Below are 21991 nucleotides of genomic sequence, written 5' to 3'. Positions count from 1 at the left end.
GCTGGGAATAAGCTCCAGCCTTCTTCTCCACTGCGCTTTTCCCAGCATTCTCGTGCGCTTGAGAGAGAAAAAGAGGGCACACAATGCGCAAGTTTCCCAGACATTCCAACACAACCCTCAGCCAGATGTGAGGAGACATGCTGGCAACTATTAATGTGAACCAACCATAAATAAAGGCATGTAGATTGAGGTGTGTTACACTGAAAAATACAGTGTACTGCCTTTAAGTGCTGGAAAGGAATTCAAGTAGCAGTAAAGAACTTTTTTTACTGGACACTATGTAATTTAGAAATGGCATAACTGTCACGCTGTCATGCCACAAACATTTTCTAAAAGGGTGCCACTGAAGGTCACACAGAGACGTTCTAAAGAGAAAATAATGAGTCCACCATCCTTAACTGTTTTCACAGCTTTTATGACAGCTTGGTCATAAGTCACTCCATGGAACGTAGATAAGGCTAGGCAAATATTTATCTGATAACACTCAAACTGTCAGACAGACCTCCAGCTAAGTACTAGTAATACTGTAGCATCTAGTCGAATATTATTTTAACTGTCATCTAACTTCTACTGCAGTAACAGCTTTTATTGCAATATTAGTAATATGACAGTTCAGAAGAAGTTTGACAAACTTCTCAGGCAGTTTATGAAAATGTCTAATGATGTACCGGTGGCTTCATAATAAGCAGATGTATGTAACAACAGCTAGAAAAAAAATCACCATGAAGTTTAAAAAGTTAATAACCAACTTGAATGAATGAAAAAAGTGTTCAATTTGTGCGCTGTGAAAAACACTCCAACACATGCACACTCCATGTCCTGGGCCATAAAAATGACTACCTCATGAGTTATGTGCCATGTGACAGATGAGCAGGGTCTAAGATAACTTAGATTAGCACAGCGTTTCATACTAACGGCAAGCTATTCATTACTGACAGCTGATGAAGTAAGAAGTGTTCACTGTTTCAATACATTTCCAGCAGAGCTTAGCAATCCTGACCAACATCAACAAGATCAACAAAACAAAGCAAATTAACTGTTTCTGTTATTAACACAAAAGCCACCAATCTTACCTTTCTGGCAGTGGCTGGAGGTCCAGCAGCGGAAGCTATAATTGTCGTTAAAGCTGGTCCTGAAACACTGAGGGTTGTCCTCCATAATGCCAGGGCAGACATCGCCACACTCTTTGGACAGCTTGTTTCCAGAAACGTAGTTATTAAACTCTGCATCCATAATGAGAGACCAGTCCACCGAGTCGAGATAACACAACTCTGGGTTCTTCTCGATTCTAATGGACCCTCGTGTGATGTTCCTCAAGTTGTACAGGCCAATGTCTTTTAGGCTGGTCATCTCGAAGATTACCAGGGCGTTGTTGTAGAAAAGATTGCGTCCTCGGATGACACTGAGGTTGGGGAAGAGCGTGCTGAGGCTGTCAAGGCCGGCTACACGGAACAGGAGTAGATAATCTGTGACCATGGTGAGCTTGGGGAAGCTAAGCATGCGAAACTCCTGTTGAAGGTTGTGGTTTTTATCTCCTATCAGGAGGATCTGCAGGTAGCCCTCCACCACCGTGCAGTTCTCCAGCTTCTTGAACTCACTGATTTCATTGCGAATGTCAATGTGAGGTCCACAGACTGTTGGAAAACCATAGAGAATACAGTCAGATATGTGGAATGAGAGAAGAGTGAATTTTGCATTAGAGTTCAAAAGCCAACAATAAAATTCATAGATGTGTGTTGTTCCAAAGTTCTAATATTTAGTATAACCGCATTAGGAGGTTATACTGTGGATATCAACATGCTTGTCAGCGTTCTCAATGAAACCATTACTACAGTAGAGTCAGAGATCATTACAAACATTTTTCATAAATAGAATTTCTGACTATAAAAGTGAAAGACGTCCCCTGAAGACAAAAAGGAAGAAGTAACACCAATTTTACTAATGTTACTCCTTTAGGATCTATTTCTGTTCATTTGGCCACATTGCATCGGGAATGTCAGTTACTCAATATTAAGCTCTTTACTTTTCTTGTGTTGAAAAAGTTGCATAAAAGCAATATTGCACTCACAGTTGCACTTTTAGACTGAATATCAGCTTGGCTGTGTTTACCTGCATAAGGGCAGCCGCACTGCTGCCCTTATGCAGGTAGCCACACTGCTGTTCATGCGATATTGCTTAAATATATCCAACTGCACAGATCCACACATTGTTCACACTGCACACAAAGAGGAATTATAGCTTTTGTTCTTCTTTCTTATGAAGTTGTGCCAACACACAGAGGCAAGCCCAGTGTGGCAATTCAACTTGTCAGGGGAAAAAAACAGGCATTTTTGCGGAGGCTCGTGTCCTCTGTATAGTTTTGTGGGATACAGGATCCAAGAATCTTCAAAAAAATGTTTTTCACCCCAAATGACCCCAGTGTTTAAAAGGCTATTTGTGTGTATGAGCCACACAAAAAAAAAACAACCTGTGTGCAAAACCAGAGTCTTCTCACTCATCCACTCTCTCACTCAGACAACAAGCTAAACAAATAAAACGTTTTATTTTGGAGAATTATATCAGTAACAGGCTGCAATATTGTTAAAATTCTGTTTGGTCTTGTATTAGATATCAGGGGCTTTTTACACCTGGTCACTTCATGCTTTTTCTGTGATCGGATAGCTATCCGATCGTAAAAAGACCAGGTCTAAATGCGATCGAGCGTAAAAAGACCAGGTCTAAATGCCCTCCGAAACGTTTACAAGACGGATATAAGGCCGATCGTTCAAACCACTTCAGGAGGTGGTCTGGGATGCATTTCAGATGAAACTGGACAGATGTAAATGAATGTGGTTGAAGCCACATACGTCAGCGCTATACTCCTCCCAAACGGAAGCACGTCACTTGCAAGTGATCTTTCACCCAGGTGTCTCGTTGGGTCTTAAAATGCACTGCTGCCGCCAGCCAAAATGCAGCAAACAGTAAATGCTGTTTTTTGTAGCATAACCGTTGTAACAAGTTTTTTCTTCTTCTTTTTGATTGCATTCTGAAAACCGCAGACACCAAAGCATGTTCCATTTCAATTACCCCGGAAATGAGGTAAAATATATTTGCATTTTGGGCGGGAGTAGAAAGATCGGATTGATACCCGATTCGCCGAGACGCATTTATGTGGTCTAATGTAAATGGAATCGCAAAAGGCGCTGTAAATAATGTGCTCCATTAAAAAAAAAATGAAAACAACTTCAAATATATCTGTCTTCTGGAACTCAGTAGAACTCAATCAGGACACGAAATAGCTATATAATTCTTAATTTTTTTACATTCCTTTGGAGCGTGAGGTTGCTCTGTCTTAGACAGCTAGCATAATGTATCATATCCAAACAGTCAAAACAAAACCTTCGTTATCATCACAGCATTATACTACAGGTCAAACAGGACACAATCTTTAATCTGGTGTCTTTCCATGCTAGGTTATTTTCTTGGGAATGAAAATCTCAGCAGAAACACACACACACATCTGAGAAGTGAACAAACCACTGTGACACCCTGCCAAGAACGTGAATCCCATTTGACGTTCCTCATTCACCCAGCTTGCCCAAAATAGTGAGCACATTGTTTATTAAGCTCCTGTCAGCCTAGTAGGGGCATCCAAATTTAGAACGGAAATGACTGCTCCATGAGAAAATAGTATTTGTTTCTCCTATCACTGCACGACCATGCTCGGGAGCCAGGGAGTTGCATGTCCCCTTTGTTTCATCCTTGGATATTTTTTTGTTCTCTCTTTCTCTTCCTGCTGCCAGAGAGGAGGAGGAGGTCTAGATTGGCATAAACACAAAGACTAATTTGTTTGTTGGTAAAGAGAAACTCTGCTCTTCAGTTCCTGTTGGATTCATTAATAAAATCAGACCAGCATTATATGAATGGACCAGCCCAGGAAGTCTAGCTGTTTATCTGCACATGATACTAATTAATCTAAACAATTCAGCTCCAACACATAAAATACCAATTACTGTCTTAGATACACTGTTATATAGACATTTAGCAAATGTCTCTGTATTGGCAGGACCATGCAAGCAGCTTGGAGCCAACTGACACAGCCATATGCCCACCAGTTGACCTCTGCCGTGAATCCAACAGTGATCTGAGGCCCGTTTCCCAGCTCTCATTCCACTTATAGAGATCCAGCTCTTCCGTAAACATACGCCCAGCGAGAAACACATCTAAGCCCTGTTCTCTTGGGTCATCCCACAAGGATTGCTTTCAACCCTCAAAGTGGACAAAATCTTTGCATTTTTATAACAGGATTCCTGTTATAATAAAAACTATTCCAGACATTTATTTTCCCTTTTTATTCCACAGCCTTTGAGGCACTGACCTAGATCTGTTTGTGGGACATTTTAAGCACTATAAATGTAATTGGAAGAGTGATGGAAGAAAAAATATCGATGAGACAATTTTTTTTTATTACAATTCCTGAAACTCTCAAGAGTCTGAAAGAAACTGTGTACATTTCCAGTTACTTCCACTGCAGTTACTGAATCATATCTAGACATTATTTTAAAATAAATAAATAACTTACAATTTTTTTTTTTAATTCAAAGAGTTGTTTCAACAAGCAGTTTTTATGGTTTAGATGCTTACAAAATGGCTTTAATTGTGAAATTGTGGCAACATTGCAGTTCCCGCCATACAAAATGCTAACTGAAGAAACATTATTGCTTTTGTGAAGATTTGCTAATTCATGTGTTTGAACCTATTTGAGGTTATGGGAACAGCCTAGAAACCGATCTCACACACTGTCTCATCAGATCAGTGTTTATTACTCCCCAGTATACACACACTGGGATATAAATGTGATATAAATCATTTAATGATGTTCTTCCCATCTTCCCATCTAAGCAGACCTTTTTATATTTAATTACATTCCTAAATCATGTTGTTCCCAGGCTGAACAGACTTTAAAAAAATAGGAAATAATTCCTCTAAAAAAATGTAAATAAACATTTTTAATAAAATAATGCACTAAAATGTGACAAATACAATTTTATCCATGTATCTTAATTCTTGGAGGTTAATTAGCCAAAAATTGCAATCCTCTTTGTCGCTCTCATGCATTGAGACTCTCATATTGGGACCAGATCTCACTGCCTCACGCCAAAACGTTCAAATCTGATGCAACACTTAATTTTTAAACTGGCTTGTGCAACCCCCAGTGTCTGGGTAGATTCTCGACTCAGGAATCTAACCTGGGCCATGGTGGTGAAAGTTCAGGGTCCTTAGAGGACTGTCTCAATGGAAGGTTAGTCTGAAAGAGATCACGTGTCCTATGAAAAATTGTAAAAGATGTCATGCGGACCAGGAAGCGCACCACAGTGTTGACCCCAGACCACCTGTAGTAGTTTAAGTTCTGTTGCGCTGGAATCGTGCCATGATTCACGACTTGCAAAGGAAGTGTGTTTCAGCTGACAACAAGGTCAGTATTTTCCATAGCACACGTGTACCATGAGTGGCAGGGGAACATTGTGGGACACAGAAGAGGTGACATACCTCACTGTGAATAAGAGCACAGAAATTATTAAAAAATATGATATAGTGTGATGTTCCCCATGTGCATTTGTGATGATGTAAGATGAACACAGATGCTAAAAGCTGTAAATCAACTGAGTCCAAAACAAGACTAATGCTGTGGGAAGTGCCAGGAACAATCACACGGAGTTTTGGACTTTAGCAACCGTGGCCAGTGTGAAACCCTCCAGGGAACAAAGCATTTTAGCCTTCATATGCAGGAATGTTGCACTGATATTTTTTGATTTGTTGCTGTGTTAATGACACAGTGTTGAGTGTTAGTAATTAGATCAACCAATGAGACGTGCTGGTGGCTCTGTCATTGCCTCAAATAGCCGTACCTCTTGCATCTTAACCATAAAAAAACAGTCCCAAGTGAATATGCATTAGTGACCATTCATATAATAAGAAATTCAGCTCTGAAGGGCTGTTGTTACAGTATCTCGTGATTATGGTTGCTCTCCTTAAGATGGAAGTCTACAGTCTGTGCTTTGACATATGCAAGGAGTCTCTTAGCTGCGTTCTTTGAAGAAGGACAGATCTTGATCAGAAGTCATCAGAAGCAATGAGAACGGCCAGAAACAGAATATTATGCAGGTATGGTTTATTTGCAAAGCATTTTTTTCCATAAAATATTAAACTTTGTGGAAATTACAAGTTTTATTAGATGTAAGGAAAGCTTCAAGTTTTAGTCGTGCAGCTAATACATTTTATATGGTTGTGTGAGCCGACGTCTTACAGCGTGATACTGGGTTTATGTTGACGTTTGCATTAAAACCTCAGGTCAGAAAAATACACTGTAAACATTTAGTGTAAAATTTATAGTTATTTCCTGACACGGGTGTTACCAATGAAGTATTGCAAATATTGCAAACAATGTGATGTATACGGTATATAACACTGTAAATTCAAAAGAAAATGGGATTTGCATGACACGGTTATCAAAAAGAACTCACAATAAAAGAAGGATGCAACAAAGTAGATGACATTTAAGGGTCTTGCTTAAAAACCCAAGTTGGGATTTAAACTAACCTTCTGACTTGTAGATCAAAACCTCAAGCACTGAGCTTCCACTTCTCTCAACTAGCTGTCACTGATGCAAGCATCTCTATCACAGATTAACTCACATTAAAAGATGAATTAACTCAACCAAAGTGTTTGCTAGCATATAATCCAAAGGCGGCTTGTGTTTGTCTCAAATATTTGGCAAAGAGAAGGGCACGGAAAAGAATCCATGTATTTTTATCTGTCTACATTCTAACATCTAGCATTAGATATCTCACTATTCCTCATGTTCTTGGGGATTTTACTGTAAACTTCTTCACTGTATAAACTCAATATACTTCAGTAAAATAAATCATGTACATTTACAGCAATTTTTACATTGTATTAAAGGTGCCCTGCCACACGTATTTCATTACTTTTGTGGTAATGTCTGAAGTTTACCATGGACTCTGTAAAAATGCATTGGTTACCTTGTTTCAAGCCATTCTAGTGTGGTATAGAAAGCCTACAGGAAGACTCAGCTCGATTTGCGCCAGTTCTCATGAATATTCAAATGAGCTATGCTGCTTGGCTCCGATTGGCTAACCGCTAGGATATGAGAGCATGACTATTCATTCACCCAGCGCAATAAGTAGCCTAGAAATTTGTTTACAATTACCTTGAATTGCGGCAGAATGGCTTCTTCACAAGCCCGTTGACGTTCAGCCATCCTTGCTGTATAGGAAACTCACTGAGCTACACGAATTCTGGGGGCACGGTCTCAAGTGGGAGAGCTCATGAATAGTAATGAGCTCAGTCATTACTACGTCACACTGAGCAGCTTTTCCAACTGACCTGATTTCTCCCCTTATTTCTTTTAAGTGGCTAGAACTGACCTTGGAGGTAGCAGTTCGTTCTCAAATTCACGACACAACACAAACACATATGGACCTAACACATATCAAAAAATTCAAGTAAAAACGGTTTTGTGTGGAAGGGCACCTTTAAAGAAGTGAGGTACGGGGACACAAATTTTAGGAGGATAGAAAAGTGTGCATAAATAGATATTTTCCTAAACCATAATCCCAATGTGGGGGGCACGGTGGCTTAGCGGTTAGCACGTTTGCCTCACACCTCCAGGGTTGGGGGTTCAATTCCCACCTCCGCCTTGTGTGTGTAGAGTTTGCATGTTCTCCCCGTGCCTCGGGGGTTTCCTCCGGGTACTCCGGTTTCCTCCCTTGGTCCAAAGACATGCATGGTAGGTTGATTGGCATCTCTGGAAAATTGTCCGTAGGGTGTGTGTGTGATTGCGTGAGTGAATGAGTGTGTGTGTGCCCTGCGATGGGTTGGCACTCCGTCCAGGGTGTATCCTGCCTTGATGCCCGATGACGCCTGAGATAGGCACAGGCTCCCTGTGACCCGAGATAGTTCGGAAAAACGGTAGAAAATCAATGAATGAATGAATAATCCCAATGTCACAAAAGCCACGTTTCAGCAGCAGATTTATATCACGAAGATCGGAGATAGGAGCTACAGGTGACCTGCTGTAATAAAAATAAGTAAAAAAAATCCTTTTTTTTCTGGTGTGTTCAGAGATACATGAGATAAGACTTACATTGTGCAGGGTAAGTCCACACCCTCTCACACTCATAAGCAACAAGAGGCAGCAGGGAATCTAATCATGGATTCGAATAGCACTGTCCATTAGATCAGGCGTCTAGCGTCCACAGCCCATAGAGAGCAAACAGAAACCCGGGTGTCTCTTCCTCTCAGCATGCTATTCACACCGCTGAGCAAACAGACATATCGAGAATCCAGCATCCACTGTTTGCGTTTGATAACCTGACCCTGGCCTTCACAGGAATCTCTGAAGCGGCCGGGGGCTACGAGGGTCTTCTATGTGTCATCAGGCCGTAGTGCACCTGAGCAAACATGGCTTTTCTGAAATGGTTCACAAGTACTTCTCGAGTGCTTTGTAGGAATGTTAGCGGAAATGCACACTTTCAAAACATCTTGGCTGTTTCAATCCAGCGCAAATATAGTAAGGTTTTTAATCATGTTGTTTGTTTAGTAGTAGAAAGTGACTCTAGCATGATTTGATTGCAGTAAGAAAAAGATTTGAATCTGAATCAACCCAAGGGCAGGAAGTGAATGCAGCATGCTTTTTGAGTTCTGGGAAGTGTTTTATTGCAAATTGCAAGTATATGTGTTTTCGATATTTTAACCAACATAAAAGAAAAGAAAAGAGAAGAAAAGAAAAGAGAAAAGAAAAGTAAATCTGAAATAAGGCAGGAAGGCGTTATCTAAATAATAATGTTTATATTGTTAATTTATTGCTTTAGGTGTTCGAGTGATTTTGAGGATTTCTTCGCATATCTGGCCAAAATTTGCTTATCTTTTTTTCGACCATTGAATAAATGAGTTTTCAGACTTTTTTCATTTAATTGTTTGTGCAGTCTAATGCCAAACCAACCCAAACAGCAAATAAACCAAAATCATAAATTCACTCTGATGACAACTTGGCAAATAGTCTAATGTGAAGCCGCTCAACCGAACCGATGAAGCCCCATAAATAACAGATTAAGAGGCGTATTGCAATATGTTGATTTTTCAAAATTTCAGAAATAAATCTTTACTAATGAAATACAGGTGAACTAATAAAGCTGTATTATTAATAAATTGTTAATCATTGTAGTTGTAATCTGTAGAATTCTTAATTTTGGAAAAAAGAAAACTTGATAAACAGATTAATTTCACAGTATCAGAAGATACTAGAAGCATGAGCAAGAAACCTTACTCAGAAGAGAATGTAACTGTCTTTTTCTGGCCTCATTCAATCTATTATCTACAAGAGAGCTGTCGTGTTTTCAGGCAATATAGAATCACTATTTGTGAGTGTGGGATTTGTGGCCATCTCTAGGCAGATATCTGAACCTGCACATCTCTAGTTGAATAATAAAAACAGCAGCATTTATCATCCATTTGATCCAATTAAAGCAAATGTTTTGCACTGGACTGCTCCCAAGGGATGATGGGATTGAGCAAACACCACTCTCACGTGGAGAGGCATGAAAGCAAGGCTCTGGCTTCTGCCCAAAAGAGCTTGCACCTGCCACCTCAACTGTGCTTAATCCCCCCACATGCTGGAAGTCATCTGACCACTGGTCTTGTGCTACACTTGCCTTTAGTGGCCCTCACATCAAAAGCATGAGCTCATGCGTCAGTGTCCGGCTACAAACGACACCCATTCCACCCCTTCACTATCCACTGCTCAGTCTGCATTAACCCCGCTGCTAGAGGAGAGATGTACGTCATTTGGCAAGACTCTCGCCCAAGCCTTACGCTTTAAACTCACTCACATAACACTTTATCATAATGGAAAACCAACTGACTAGTTAAAGATAAATGCACAATTTACAAATGCACAATTTTAACATGAATAAAAATGCATTGCTTGGAAACTTAGCGAGATTTTCTGTGCCTACCAGAAAAGGAAATATGTGTCTTATTCATGTTTACTTTTTCAGATTTTATTTCCTACTGTTTATATACATTTATTTTTTTATTATTCGTTTTAAATTATGTTCTTGTTTACATTTTAATTTGTCATTCATTTCAGTCCTGTAATTTTTCAAATGAAGATTAAAATACAAAATAAACAAATGGTAAAATCAAACTCAATAGAGGAATGGACAAAATAGAAACATTCAAAATGGATAGAATTACAGGGTAAAATTAAAAAATTAATGTAGGTCAATACAGTTAACATTGGCCTTTTACAATGTTTTCACGTTTTTTTCTATTAAACCAGAAATTCTCTGCATTAAGGGGTGTATTTCAGTTGTCCTACCTGTGTGAAATCTATAAATTATGTTTTGTATGTATTGAGTACTGATTATAATCAGTCTGTCTGCACAGACAGGTAGTTCTGCAAATGTTGCTTTGTTTATGCACATAGAACACCCCTGGCTCAAAAAAAATGCATGTGGCTCTTTAACAGTAGCTTTAACAAATAAAACTTATCAAACAAAATATACATGTATTACTGGTTAATAATAGGTCACTGTACATATTGATTGATTGCTTGCCTGTTTGATTGATAGATAGATAGATTGATTGATTGATTGATTGATTGATTGATTGATTGATAGCTTTCACTTGAAACTGAGTCCAAAATCCCAGGACTAAACCATACTCAGAATGAGGTAAACAATTCTTTCTCCTCCTAGTAATTACAATTATAATATGCCAATGTTAATCTACTGTATGCTTCTTGTTGCTGAGCAACAGTTTAACTGAAAGCCCCATCAGGCACCACATTTATGACCCCCTACAGTGCCATTAGTTCTTATTAGCTCTTGCATTAAATGTGAGCCAAAAGTTACTGTATAAACCTATTACAAACAGTTTTAAAGCACAAATATAACTTCCTGAATACCATATGACACGGTTTGGGTTCACTTTTCTCCTTGAGTTTTTCCTTATATTGTTCCCTCACCTATATAATGCATAAGTGAATACCAGTGTGTGCATATAGACATCACACACATGCATGTAGTAAGTACTTGGAAAAGTGAAAGGCAGAGCAAATCACATACATTTGTTTCCAAATCATTTACAACTACAGGTTCAAACCTAGGAACCCATCAATCCATCAAGTCCACCTGCCTCCAAGCTAAAAAATATCTCAGCTTTTGTTGCTTTCACATTAGACTCATATCTGCTTCCAGCTAGTTCATTTGCTAACTGTAGAAAGAAAACATAAATGGTGCAATAAATAAAAGAAAAAATGACTTTATATTTCTATAGGCTGACTATAGGACAAGGATTTAACATACCTTCAGTAATCATGCATATCCACGCATTCTGTTTACATGAATAGCTACGATCAAAGCTACTGTGAGCGTGGCAACCAGAGTAAAGAAACAGCAGCTCATGTTTTCATGTTTTCTAATAACAGATATGCTCATATGTTGTTAAAACAATACACACAATAGTCATCTTTATACAGGAATACTTTTAAAAGCAGAAAAATCTATTCCTTCTGAGTGTCTAATAGAATTCCACTTGAGATTCACAAGAGTGAGTGATATGGTGATATGTTCCTGTTTGAAATCATTACTTGGTTACATTCAAGATCACTTCACATTCAAAGGACACATACTTCCTTCTTTTTAATGTTTACTTGAAAAACTGATACATCCATTCTCTACACTACTTTACACTACTGGGTCAAACATATTAAGCACCAAGCCACCCAAAAACAAATACATAGCAAAAACTAGACATAGAATGAATCATAAACAGTACGTTCAAAGTCGATTTTCCTTCAACGGTGTAAATTTTATTAAAATTAAAATTATTTTTAACCTCGGATATTACTCAAAATACCAAGATAAATCTTTGATCATGTTCCATGCCTTGAATATTATACGTGCTAAACCTTTCACCACTTCTTAGGTCAGCAGTACTCTACCAGCAAACACAACAGTGAGTCAGCATGTAAAAATGAAGCCTGTCCTCACAACCAGCTCAGCTGCACTACAGAAAACAATGAAACATATGAGAAGCGGTTCAATTTGGCCCATTAGTCTAAATCACTCTCCTTCTATTCAATGGTTTAATCGTGACTCCCAGATTATACACAAGTAGATAATACGGTGTCCCTGTTTAAATTAAGAGCTGTAAAGCTCATCTGGCTTCTCAGCGGAGACACTCTGCCCGCTACAACCACTTCGAAGGCGCAAACTAGCACAGTGACACAGATTCAGTGACTCACGCGCTGCCCTGGTGTGCATGCAGAGCAAGTACAAATCCTCCCCCACGTCCCACCCTCGCTGCTTACCCCCCAGCAAAGGCAGAGCGAAGAGGAGAAAGAGAGAGAGAGAGAGAGAGAGAGAGAGAGAGAGAGAGAGAGAGAGAGAGAGAGAGAGAGAGAGAGAGAGAGAGAGAGAGAGAGAGAGAGAGAAAGTGTGTGTCTGACAGTCTGGCCAATGCAGAGTGTGTGAGTCATAAGAGCAGAGGCCCACAATTTCTCAGTCATGAGCAGCAAAAACAGAACGAGAGCCCAGAACTGCAGAGCTCAAGGTAGACAAAAGGTCTGGAGAGAAAGAAGAAAAACACTCAGCCTTCAGAATGTGTCACTTTGGTGACAGCCATTTCTGCATTTTTTTCAACTGCAGTGGCTATACATGAATCCAGAGCACAGTTACTGCCTGCATGGCAATTCGGACCCCAATGATTAGACCAACTGAAATAAATACAAGTTTGCGATCTTGCCTCTCATCTACAGCAAGCTCAAAATTTCAGTTAAGGAGTCAGAGTGGCAAACTAATGAGCACAGCAGAGAATTTTTTTTTCTTTAAATACCGTGTGTGTCTGACGGCGGCCTGTTTGCCGACTCACATGTCAAGCAGCCCGGCAAGCCAGAGACCGCCTGCGTGAACAGTAAAGACCGGCAAAACAGTCCACAAACTCCCCACTCTTCAGATCAACAAAACCTTGTCTGTTTCCCCTGGCCATGTATTTTTACATGTTCTATTTTCAAATCCCTGAGTTTCTTCTCTCCCTCTGAGTTGATGAACCATGGAGTCTTGTTTGCCATAGAGTTGGGGAAAAAAGGCATGGAAAGTTTGCTGCGGTTAAACTTGAAAAGGGGCTAAATTACATTTTATTAGACTGACCAGATTATTAAAATGAACAGTATGAAAACATTTATGAGACCAATGAGGACTTTCTAATAGAGCATGGCCATTAATTTAGCCTTGAATATTTCAAGGCTGATTTTACTCAACGTGGGTGTGAATACCTGGAGTAAAGGACAATGTATTTACACAGTGGGAGACTACATGATTACGCCTGTCAGTTTGAAATAAAAAATACCAATAATGCTGCTTGTCTGTGTTACAAATTTATATATATTTTATTCATTTACAATTTACATTTGGTAACAGACCAAGCATATAGTAGGGCCCTTATTGAAGACCATTTGCCTTTATCTAACAGTACTTCTCTGGAAACCATGGGATTTGAAATCACAACCATCCTTTCAGTCACTCACACTCTCTCTCACTTTTCAGTAACTGTGTTCTCCTGGTCAGGTGAATTTGCTGTGATAAACTGACTGTATGTGTGTACAAGAGTGCAAATGTGTATGTATGGCACCTCCAGGCACTGGCATTCTATCCAGTGCATATTCCTTCTACATAGGCCAGTGTTCCCAGGATAGGCGCCGGATCATGTGACTGGTACCTTAAAGGACTTCTCGCCATGCTTCCTCTGTCCTTTTGCAAGACTTGTAACTATAATCTTATTAAAATTGTGCAGATGTAAAATACTGAAGTGTTTTCTTAATAACCAATAAATATTAAGCATTAAGTAAATTTTGAATTTTATATTAAGTGTTGCAAATTTTATAAAACAACATAAGAAACCTAGAGGTAAACATAATATCGTAACAGACTGCAATCTTATAGTGTTTATGTCTGAGGGAAAAAGTTGTAATTAATTAAGTTTATAAGAGCAAAATGCTATAATAACCTGTCAGGTTTGTCCTCCTGCCTGTAGTCTATTAAATCAACCCACATACATGTACTGATTAAAGCCAAGACAAATGATTCAGTGTTTATTCACAATGACAGCAATTGATATGTGGGTGACATGGTTGAGTAAAAATGCATTTTGAATATGAAATATCAATTATAACAAAAATGCATTTCACTCAATATGTAATATTGATTAATAAAACTTTAATCAATTTAATAAATAATAACATGCATTTTTATATTAAAAAAGATTTTATGTACATTGAAATACAGTGCATAGTTTCTGGCGTAAACAATGAACATAAATGGGTTGATGGTCTGGAATGAAAACAAGTTCCCAAAAACACACACCTTTCTACAATCTAAATAAATAAATAAATGAATAAATTCACAAACATGCTATCATATTTCAAAAGAAGAAAACTATTTTAAAACAATTAATCCAGTACTGGTACATTTGTGGTCTATTTTTGTAAAACAATTTGCTGTGTAGAAATCTGACTCATTAACAAGACTGCTCTTAGTTTCCACTTTTTTTTTTGCCTTTTCAACATAAAAGCACAATTCTACTATTTCCACTGGTTTAATACTATTTAAATATATAACTACAGACATTTTCAGAAGGTATTAATTTCTTAGACTAGTCTGTCGTAAAAAGTATTCTTTAATAAAATTTTAAATCAACACAGAGTTAACATGGCCCAAGTGAGATTCTAGCAACTTTTTTCCCTATAAACCTTTATTACCCTATTGTCATTCATTCATATTCAGCAACTGCTTCATCCAGGTTAAGGTCACAGTGGATCCAGAGCCCATCTTGGGAACACAAGATTTGAGGCAGGAATAAGCACTGGATGAAATGACAGTTCATCTCAAGATCTCATACATGCACGTTCTCACTCTTTCGCACCTAGAGGCAATTTCAAGTCATTCTTAGCCATTCTGACTAGTGGAATGTTTCTGATATGACAGAAACTCCACGTACACAGTAACCCACACTCACGGATTAAAGTAATGCTGGGCCAAACTACACAAATTAGAAATTACGACATGAAATTGTGCCATATATTGATATCAGGAGAGACTTTATAGCAGCTGTAGTTTTCAATAGCCGGTTTGTTCAGCCTGATTTATTTCTTTGTGCTCCTGACATTCTCCCAGTGAAGACAGTATGAAGTGATACAGTAATTGAGATAACCAAAAACAACTACAGTTCTTAATGCAAAAATATTTAAACATTTTTTAAACATTTTTGAAACAACACGGGTTGAATCGGCAAATAACAACATTTTCCAGCACAACAAAATTCTTTTTGCGACACAGCAATCCAGCCTACTTATCCTGATCAAGTGAAGCATAACCCACTTAAAACTGACTTTGCAATGCAAAACGTCTCTTCAACAAAAACTTACAACAGGATGCTTAGTTTCTCCCATACACACTTTACAGTCACTAAACACTAAAACAAGACTCTAACTATTTTAATATATAGTTAGAAGACTTTTATAGACCACACCTTCCATAAAAGACTAAATTCCTTTAATTATGTTTGTATAGCCAGTAGATTCCTATGTAGTAGTTCCTATGCACTTGCAGCAGACTGAGAAATGGCTCCATGGTCTTTTATAGTAATCCTTCACTTGTGTGTATCATTTGGTTGAGTGATTCTCAGCTCCAGGTCAAAGACAAACGTTTTACCTGCTCTAGATACACCTGCTCTAGGTTGATCATTTGCTCCTGACCCGGATCAAGTGTGTTGGCAGTACAGAAGCCATGAAACTCTGCAGAACAGTTTTGGCTCTGTGGTCTCCACGACTGTGATGAAAGCCCCAGGTTTAATCTGAACCAGCGATGGCCATGCACAGGTACAGGTGTGTTGACAACAAAAACATCAAACGTCTGGAATGCACGTCATAAGCAATTTATGGTACACTGGGTGCTGTTTCAGTACTGTGTAGATTTTATTCAAGCCTACAAATGAGCTAGTCCGTGTTTTTACGCAGTGACGTTTGAAGCGTACGAGGCAGTGGAGAAAAAGCAACTATCAGCGTAACACAGAGGAACTGAAGCGTCTACAACTGGATTCATCATCAGCACAGTGTCCCCATGACTAGAGAGCTGCATCCCACAATCAGGCCTAAAAAACAAATCTCCATGCTCCATGTGCACTGGATGCACATTTTAATGATCACACTTGGTCTTGTAACAATGTGTATTTCAATAATAATAATAATAATAATAATAATAATAATAATAATAATAATAATAAACTGTAGACATGGAACGAAGCACACTTACTCTCTCCAATCTGTCCGCTGGTGAAGTGGCGCATCGCGCACACACACAGCACCAGACCCCAGAAGAAGGTCGGAATATTCCTCGTTGTTTCTGGTCTCATTCCTGTCGCATTCAGCGGCTTTCTGAGCAACAGAAAGGCCTTGTTCCACATCTATAAAAACAGTACACCAAGATTAAAACGAAAGCAGCTCCTTATGGTCTCTTAGAATCAGTGATGGGGGAAAAAACTAATCCGCGTTTTCGGTTGCGCTGGAACAAGATGGACAGACTTGGAAATAAATTGTTCCTCTTGACAAAACATTCAGATCGATGAAGACGTGTTATTCCTGCCAACGACTGGGACATCTGAAGCGTCTCGATCCGTGCAGTTCACACGAACGACAATCCGCATCTTCAGCCTCCATTTCAGTGAGAGAGAGAGAGAGAGAGAGAGAGAGAGAGAGAGAGAGAGAGAGAGAGAGAGAGCGAGAAAACAAACAGAAAGCAGCGCTATAGCTAACTTCACAGTCAGAAAACTAAAACCTCTCTCATCCCAAACTAAACCGTCTTATTGGAAACCGAATTGTTTTTGGTTCACACTCGGCCTGATTGCAGTGAATCCCTGGGACGTGAGAGGAAACAACGAGCTCAGGGTTCAGCCGAGGATGACTCGGATAGGCTATGAATGAAAAACGTAGCCCTCCGTTCAATGAGCTTCCCAATAGGGCCACATCCAAAATATCCGCCAGGACAAAAATGGTTTCGACCAACTGCAGCTCCTCTCCTTCTCCCTCCCTCCGTCTGCGCTCTCGCTCTCACGACCTGCTTTTTCTGCAGTAGAAATAATCCCTATTAACACCGTGCTCTCGGGCTTGCGGATGGTTTTCCACGTCGACTAAAATAATAGCCTGTTTTGTGTATTTAAAAAAAAAAACAAAAAAAAACAACACTTTGGCATTGAAGGTTTCTGCTGCGGTACCGAGCTGCACTGCAGCGGCCCAGACTCCTGTGATCTCTCTCTGCTGCTCCGAGGATCACCGCTGTAAACAACACTCGAGCTGTGCGCACGCACACACGCACACGCACACGCACGCACGCACACACACACACACGCACGCACGCACACACACACACACACACACACTCTCACACACACACATACACTCACACACACACACTCATACACACACTCACACACACACACACTCTCTCAAACACATACACTCACACACACACACACACACACACACGTAAGCGAGCAGGAAAAAACGGAGTGGAGTTGAGGAGTACACACATCCAGCGTGGGAATCCTCCATCAGCACATTTATGGAGTCACACACCACTGGGCTTGATGATGATCAACACCATCTCTGGTTTAGGAAAAATAAAGTGTTTGTGTCTAAATGCTGCCGAATTTAAATGCACATTTCATTCCATCGTCCCTAAGCATGCATTTTTTTCTAACACAATGAACTCAACATGGTTTACAGTGTAAACAATCTCCTGTGACATGGAGGACCACAAGGATCAAATCTGAAACAAAAATCACTAACAGCACTGAAATGTCATTTAAAGCTAAAATAAAAACCAGAATGAATTAAAACATTGTTCTGATGAGTAAAACTAAATGTCAACAATTTGTTTATATAACAAGTAAACAAGGAGGAATAAATAAGGATCTGTTGGCTGCCGGAATGTCGAGGACATGTATAATTATATAGATAAAATGTTTATCTACATTTATACTTTATTTTAAATTATATATAGTAATATATATGACTGACTGTAATCACTCTTTATGATATAGATGCGCCTGAACCAGCACTACAAACTACAATAGGCTGTAGAAATTACATTTACAACTGACAAGGCTCAAAAATATGGACCAATTCATTAAGCGGGTTTCTGATGTCAGACACTTAATGTGCGATACAGATGTTTCTGTAAATCCGTTTACGCTAACTAAGCCTGTGCTTTTTTTTTTTTTTTTTACCTGTGGTTCGCCCTCCAGTGGCTAATATTGGTATTACAGAAGGGAGAACATATATATATATATATATATATATATATATATATATATATATATATATATATATATATATATATATATATATATATATATATATATATATAGGATTTAGGATTTAGGATTTAGTGACGTGACATACGGCTAAGTATGGTGACCCAAGTGCACACACACAGCAGTGAACACACACCGTGAACACACACCCGGAGCACCCGGAGCTGACATCACTAAATAATTTTGTTTTTGGTGCCCCCTTTAGATTAATCAGGAAATTGTTTCCAAGTGATTGTTTACAAGGCTGGTATAGTCTCCTGAACAATGTTTCAGACATGTTAAATACATGTTTGTATGCTGAATAAAAATCTAATACATGCACAATGATAAATTTAATGTAACATGAAACGTAGTGAACTGTATAGGTTTTTTCAAATATCAGTATTTGACAAAAAATTAATGTTTAAAAATGGAATAAAAATCCATGTGCAGTACCTAGTAATGAATGGTTTCTCAGATATCATAGCTTTTTTCTTCCTCTTTCAGTAACGTCAACAAAATTTTAGCTCCTAAACAAATATAAAGGATTAGAAAAGGGCCCTCATTATCCAAGGTATGGAAAAAACAAGTTAAGTTTCCACAAAAACACACTCCCCAGGTGGCCTTTTCCACTTGTATTTGTGAATAGCTCATATGCCAGAAACAGATTCCTGAAAATCATAAGGCTGAAAATAGAGGCAACGTTAAAGCAAGAGGACATGATTAGTACTGACATATTCAAGCTGAGAGTGGTATGATGTTTTGGTATGTGGCACTGTAATTATTCTCTTTTTTGTTCTGCTCCATTTCATCTATGATGACCACCAATTTTAATATATTTGTTACACTACTATCATGTCATATCATGTCTGCTATTCTATAATAAACAATGGCTGTTCCTCAGGTCTCAACCATTGCCACCTAAATGAAATGTTCTGAAACAGTCTATCCATGACGCAAAATATATCTGCTTCTACTATATGTTCATTTACTGTACATTTACAGTTGTATGCAAAAGTTTAGGAACCCCAGACAATTTCCATGATTTTCATTTATAAATATTTGGGTGTTTGGATCAGAAATTTCATTTTGATCTATCAAATAACTGAAGGACACAGTAATATTTCAGTAGTGAAACGAAATTAGACAGGTGCATAAATTTGGGCACCCTTGCCATTTTGTTGATTTGAACACCTGTAACTACTTAGCACTGATTAATTGGAACACACAATTGTTTTGGTGGCTCATTAAGCCTTGAACTTCATAGACAGGTGCATCCAATCATGAGAAATGGTATTTAAGGCCAATTGCAAGTTGTTGTTCTCTTTGACTCTCCACCGAAGAGTGGCAACATGGAGGCCTCAAAACAACTCTCAAATGAAAACAAAGAAAACAAAGATTGTTCAACATTATGGTTTAGGGGAAGGCTACAAAATGTTATCGCAAAAATATAAGCTGTCAGTGTCCACTGTGAGGAACATAGTGAGGAAATGGAAGGCCACAGGCACAGTTCTTGTTAAGGCCAGAAGTGGCAGGCCACATAAAAAATATTGGAGAGGCAAATGCGAAGGATGGTGAGAACAATCAAAAACAGCCCACAAAAAACCTCCAACGACCTACAACATCAGCTTGTTGCAGATGGTGTCACTGTGCATCATTCAACAATTCAGCGCATTTTGCACAAGGTGAAGCTGTACAGGAGAGTGATGCGAAAGAAGCCTTTTCTGGAGTCGCTTTTACGGAGTCGCTTGTGGTATGCAAACGCACATTTGGACAAGCCAGCTTCATTTTGGAATAAGGTGCTGTAAGTGATGAAACAAAGATTGAGTTATTTGGTCATAACAAGGGGTGTACTGCATGGCGGCAAAAGAACACAGCATTACAAGAAAAACACTTGCTACCCACATTAAAATTTGGTGGAGGTTCGATCATGCTGTGTGGCCTGTGTGGCCAGTGCTGGAACTGGGAATCTGGTTAAAGTTGAGAGTCACATGGATTCCACTCAATATCAGCAGATTCTTGAGAATAATGTTGAGGATTCAGTCACAAAGTTGAAGTTACACCAGGGCTGAATATTTCAACAAGACAACAACCCAAAACACTGCTCAAAATCTACTCAGGCATTTATGCAGAGGAACACTGGAATGGCCATCCCAGTCCCCAGACTATCATTGTACATCTGTGGGGTGATTTGAAGCGGGCTGTCCATGCTCGGCAACCATCAAACCTAATTGAACTGGAGATGTTTTGTAAGGAGTAATGGACCAAAATGCATTCATCCAGAATCCAGACACTCATTACAGGCTATAGGAAGCATCTAGAGGCTGTTATTTCTGCTAAAGGGGGCTCTACTAAATATTGATGTGATTTTTCTGTTGGGGTGCCCAAATTTATGCACCTGTCTAATTTCGTTTCGATGCATATTGCGCATTTTCTGTTAATCCAATAAACTTAATTTCACTACTGAAAAATTACTGTGTCATTCAGTTATTTGATGGATCAAAATGAAATTGCTGATCTAAACACCCAAATATTTATAAATGAAAATCATGGAAATTGTCAGGGGTTCCTAAACTTTTGCATACGATTGCAGGTAGATACAGTACACATATAATTAGGTACAGAGAGTAATATTATTGTTTTTATATTGCTAATTTTTTTTGTCATTTGATTTCCCTCAAGATTACCCACAATAGCCTTGACCATTGTTAGAGCTATAGTAGCATTGTAAACAGTCTGTATGTGTGTCACATCTACACAGATTTGTCTTTAAAGGTTCAGACTTTCAGAGTGACCTGTGCCTTGGTTAAAGTCCTGTAATGTGAGAGAAATGAAAACATTTACATTATACAGAAAGAGTAACAAACAAAGAATATACACAGATTTCAGGTGAATCATATTACTAGGAACAACATGGCATGAGTACCTTTCAATTAACATTGCTACAGGTGTTTTGTAACGGTTTTGTAACACACAGGCCAACCTTTCCTTCCACAGCAATATCTCTGATGGCAACAATGGCAAAAATCGTGAGTTATTAAACAGATGGGTGACAGTTGATCCCTTAAGATCATAAAACTGCAGCTCAACAAAAACAAATTTAACAAGCCAAGTTCGCCTTTCACTGTGAGAAGAATTCCAGAAATGTTGACTATTCCTCAGTGGGAAGTTGGTGGTTTATGTGTAATGGGACTACAGGAACCAAAAGAAACTGAGAGAAAAGCATTTTAGAGGGTGTATCCAATTTTACTGAAAGATACCACTGGCTATTAACCACAGCAACAAAGAAACCATGCCATGCTCTAACACACCCATTTCAACCTGGGAAGATCTGTTCATTAACTGTTTTGTTGAATCAGGTGTCATTGAGCTGAGAAAACACAAAATGTGCAGGACATAGGGTACTCCAAAACCAAGGGCTTGGACATAAGGCGCCAGCACAATAGCCGAGACAAACAGCAAAGTAATGTGATGTAGATTGCATCCCCTGTCCCAGAACATGTTTTCTGTAAATTATGCAAATCAACAGAATGATCTCTTATATAATCTCTCAGAATGATTGACTCAGTATATTTGTCAT

General features: G+C 38.8%; 1 protein-coding gene across 1 annotated transcript in view; it reads right to left on the bottom strand.

The window, feature by feature from the left end:
• igf1ra (insulin-like growth factor 1a receptor) overlaps positions 1-17487 on the bottom strand; it is a 90198-nt gene extending 72711 nt beyond the window's left edge. Inside the window, exons 1-2 of the mRNA XM_060877886.1 lie at positions 16374-17487; positions 1074-1634 (exon numbers count right to left, since the gene is read on the bottom strand). Of these exons, the coding sequence (XP_060733869.1) occupies positions 1074-1634; positions 16374-16524 (712 nt within the window). The 5' untranslated portion in view covers positions 16525-17487. The remainder of the gene's footprint in view (positions 1-1073; positions 1635-16373) is intronic.
• Positions 17488-21991: the final 4504 nt, after the last annotated feature.

The sequence above is a fragment of the Tachysurus vachellii genome, chromosome 9 (assembly GCF_030014155.1).
Source record: "Tachysurus vachellii isolate PV-2020 chromosome 9, HZAU_Pvac_v1, whole genome shotgun sequence".
In the NCBI taxonomy this organism is placed as follows: Eukaryota; Metazoa; Chordata; class Actinopteri; order Siluriformes; family Bagridae; genus Tachysurus; species Tachysurus vachellii.
The sequence above is the reverse complement of the archived record's forward strand: the minus strand, read 5'-3'. Positions and strand labels throughout refer to the sequence as shown.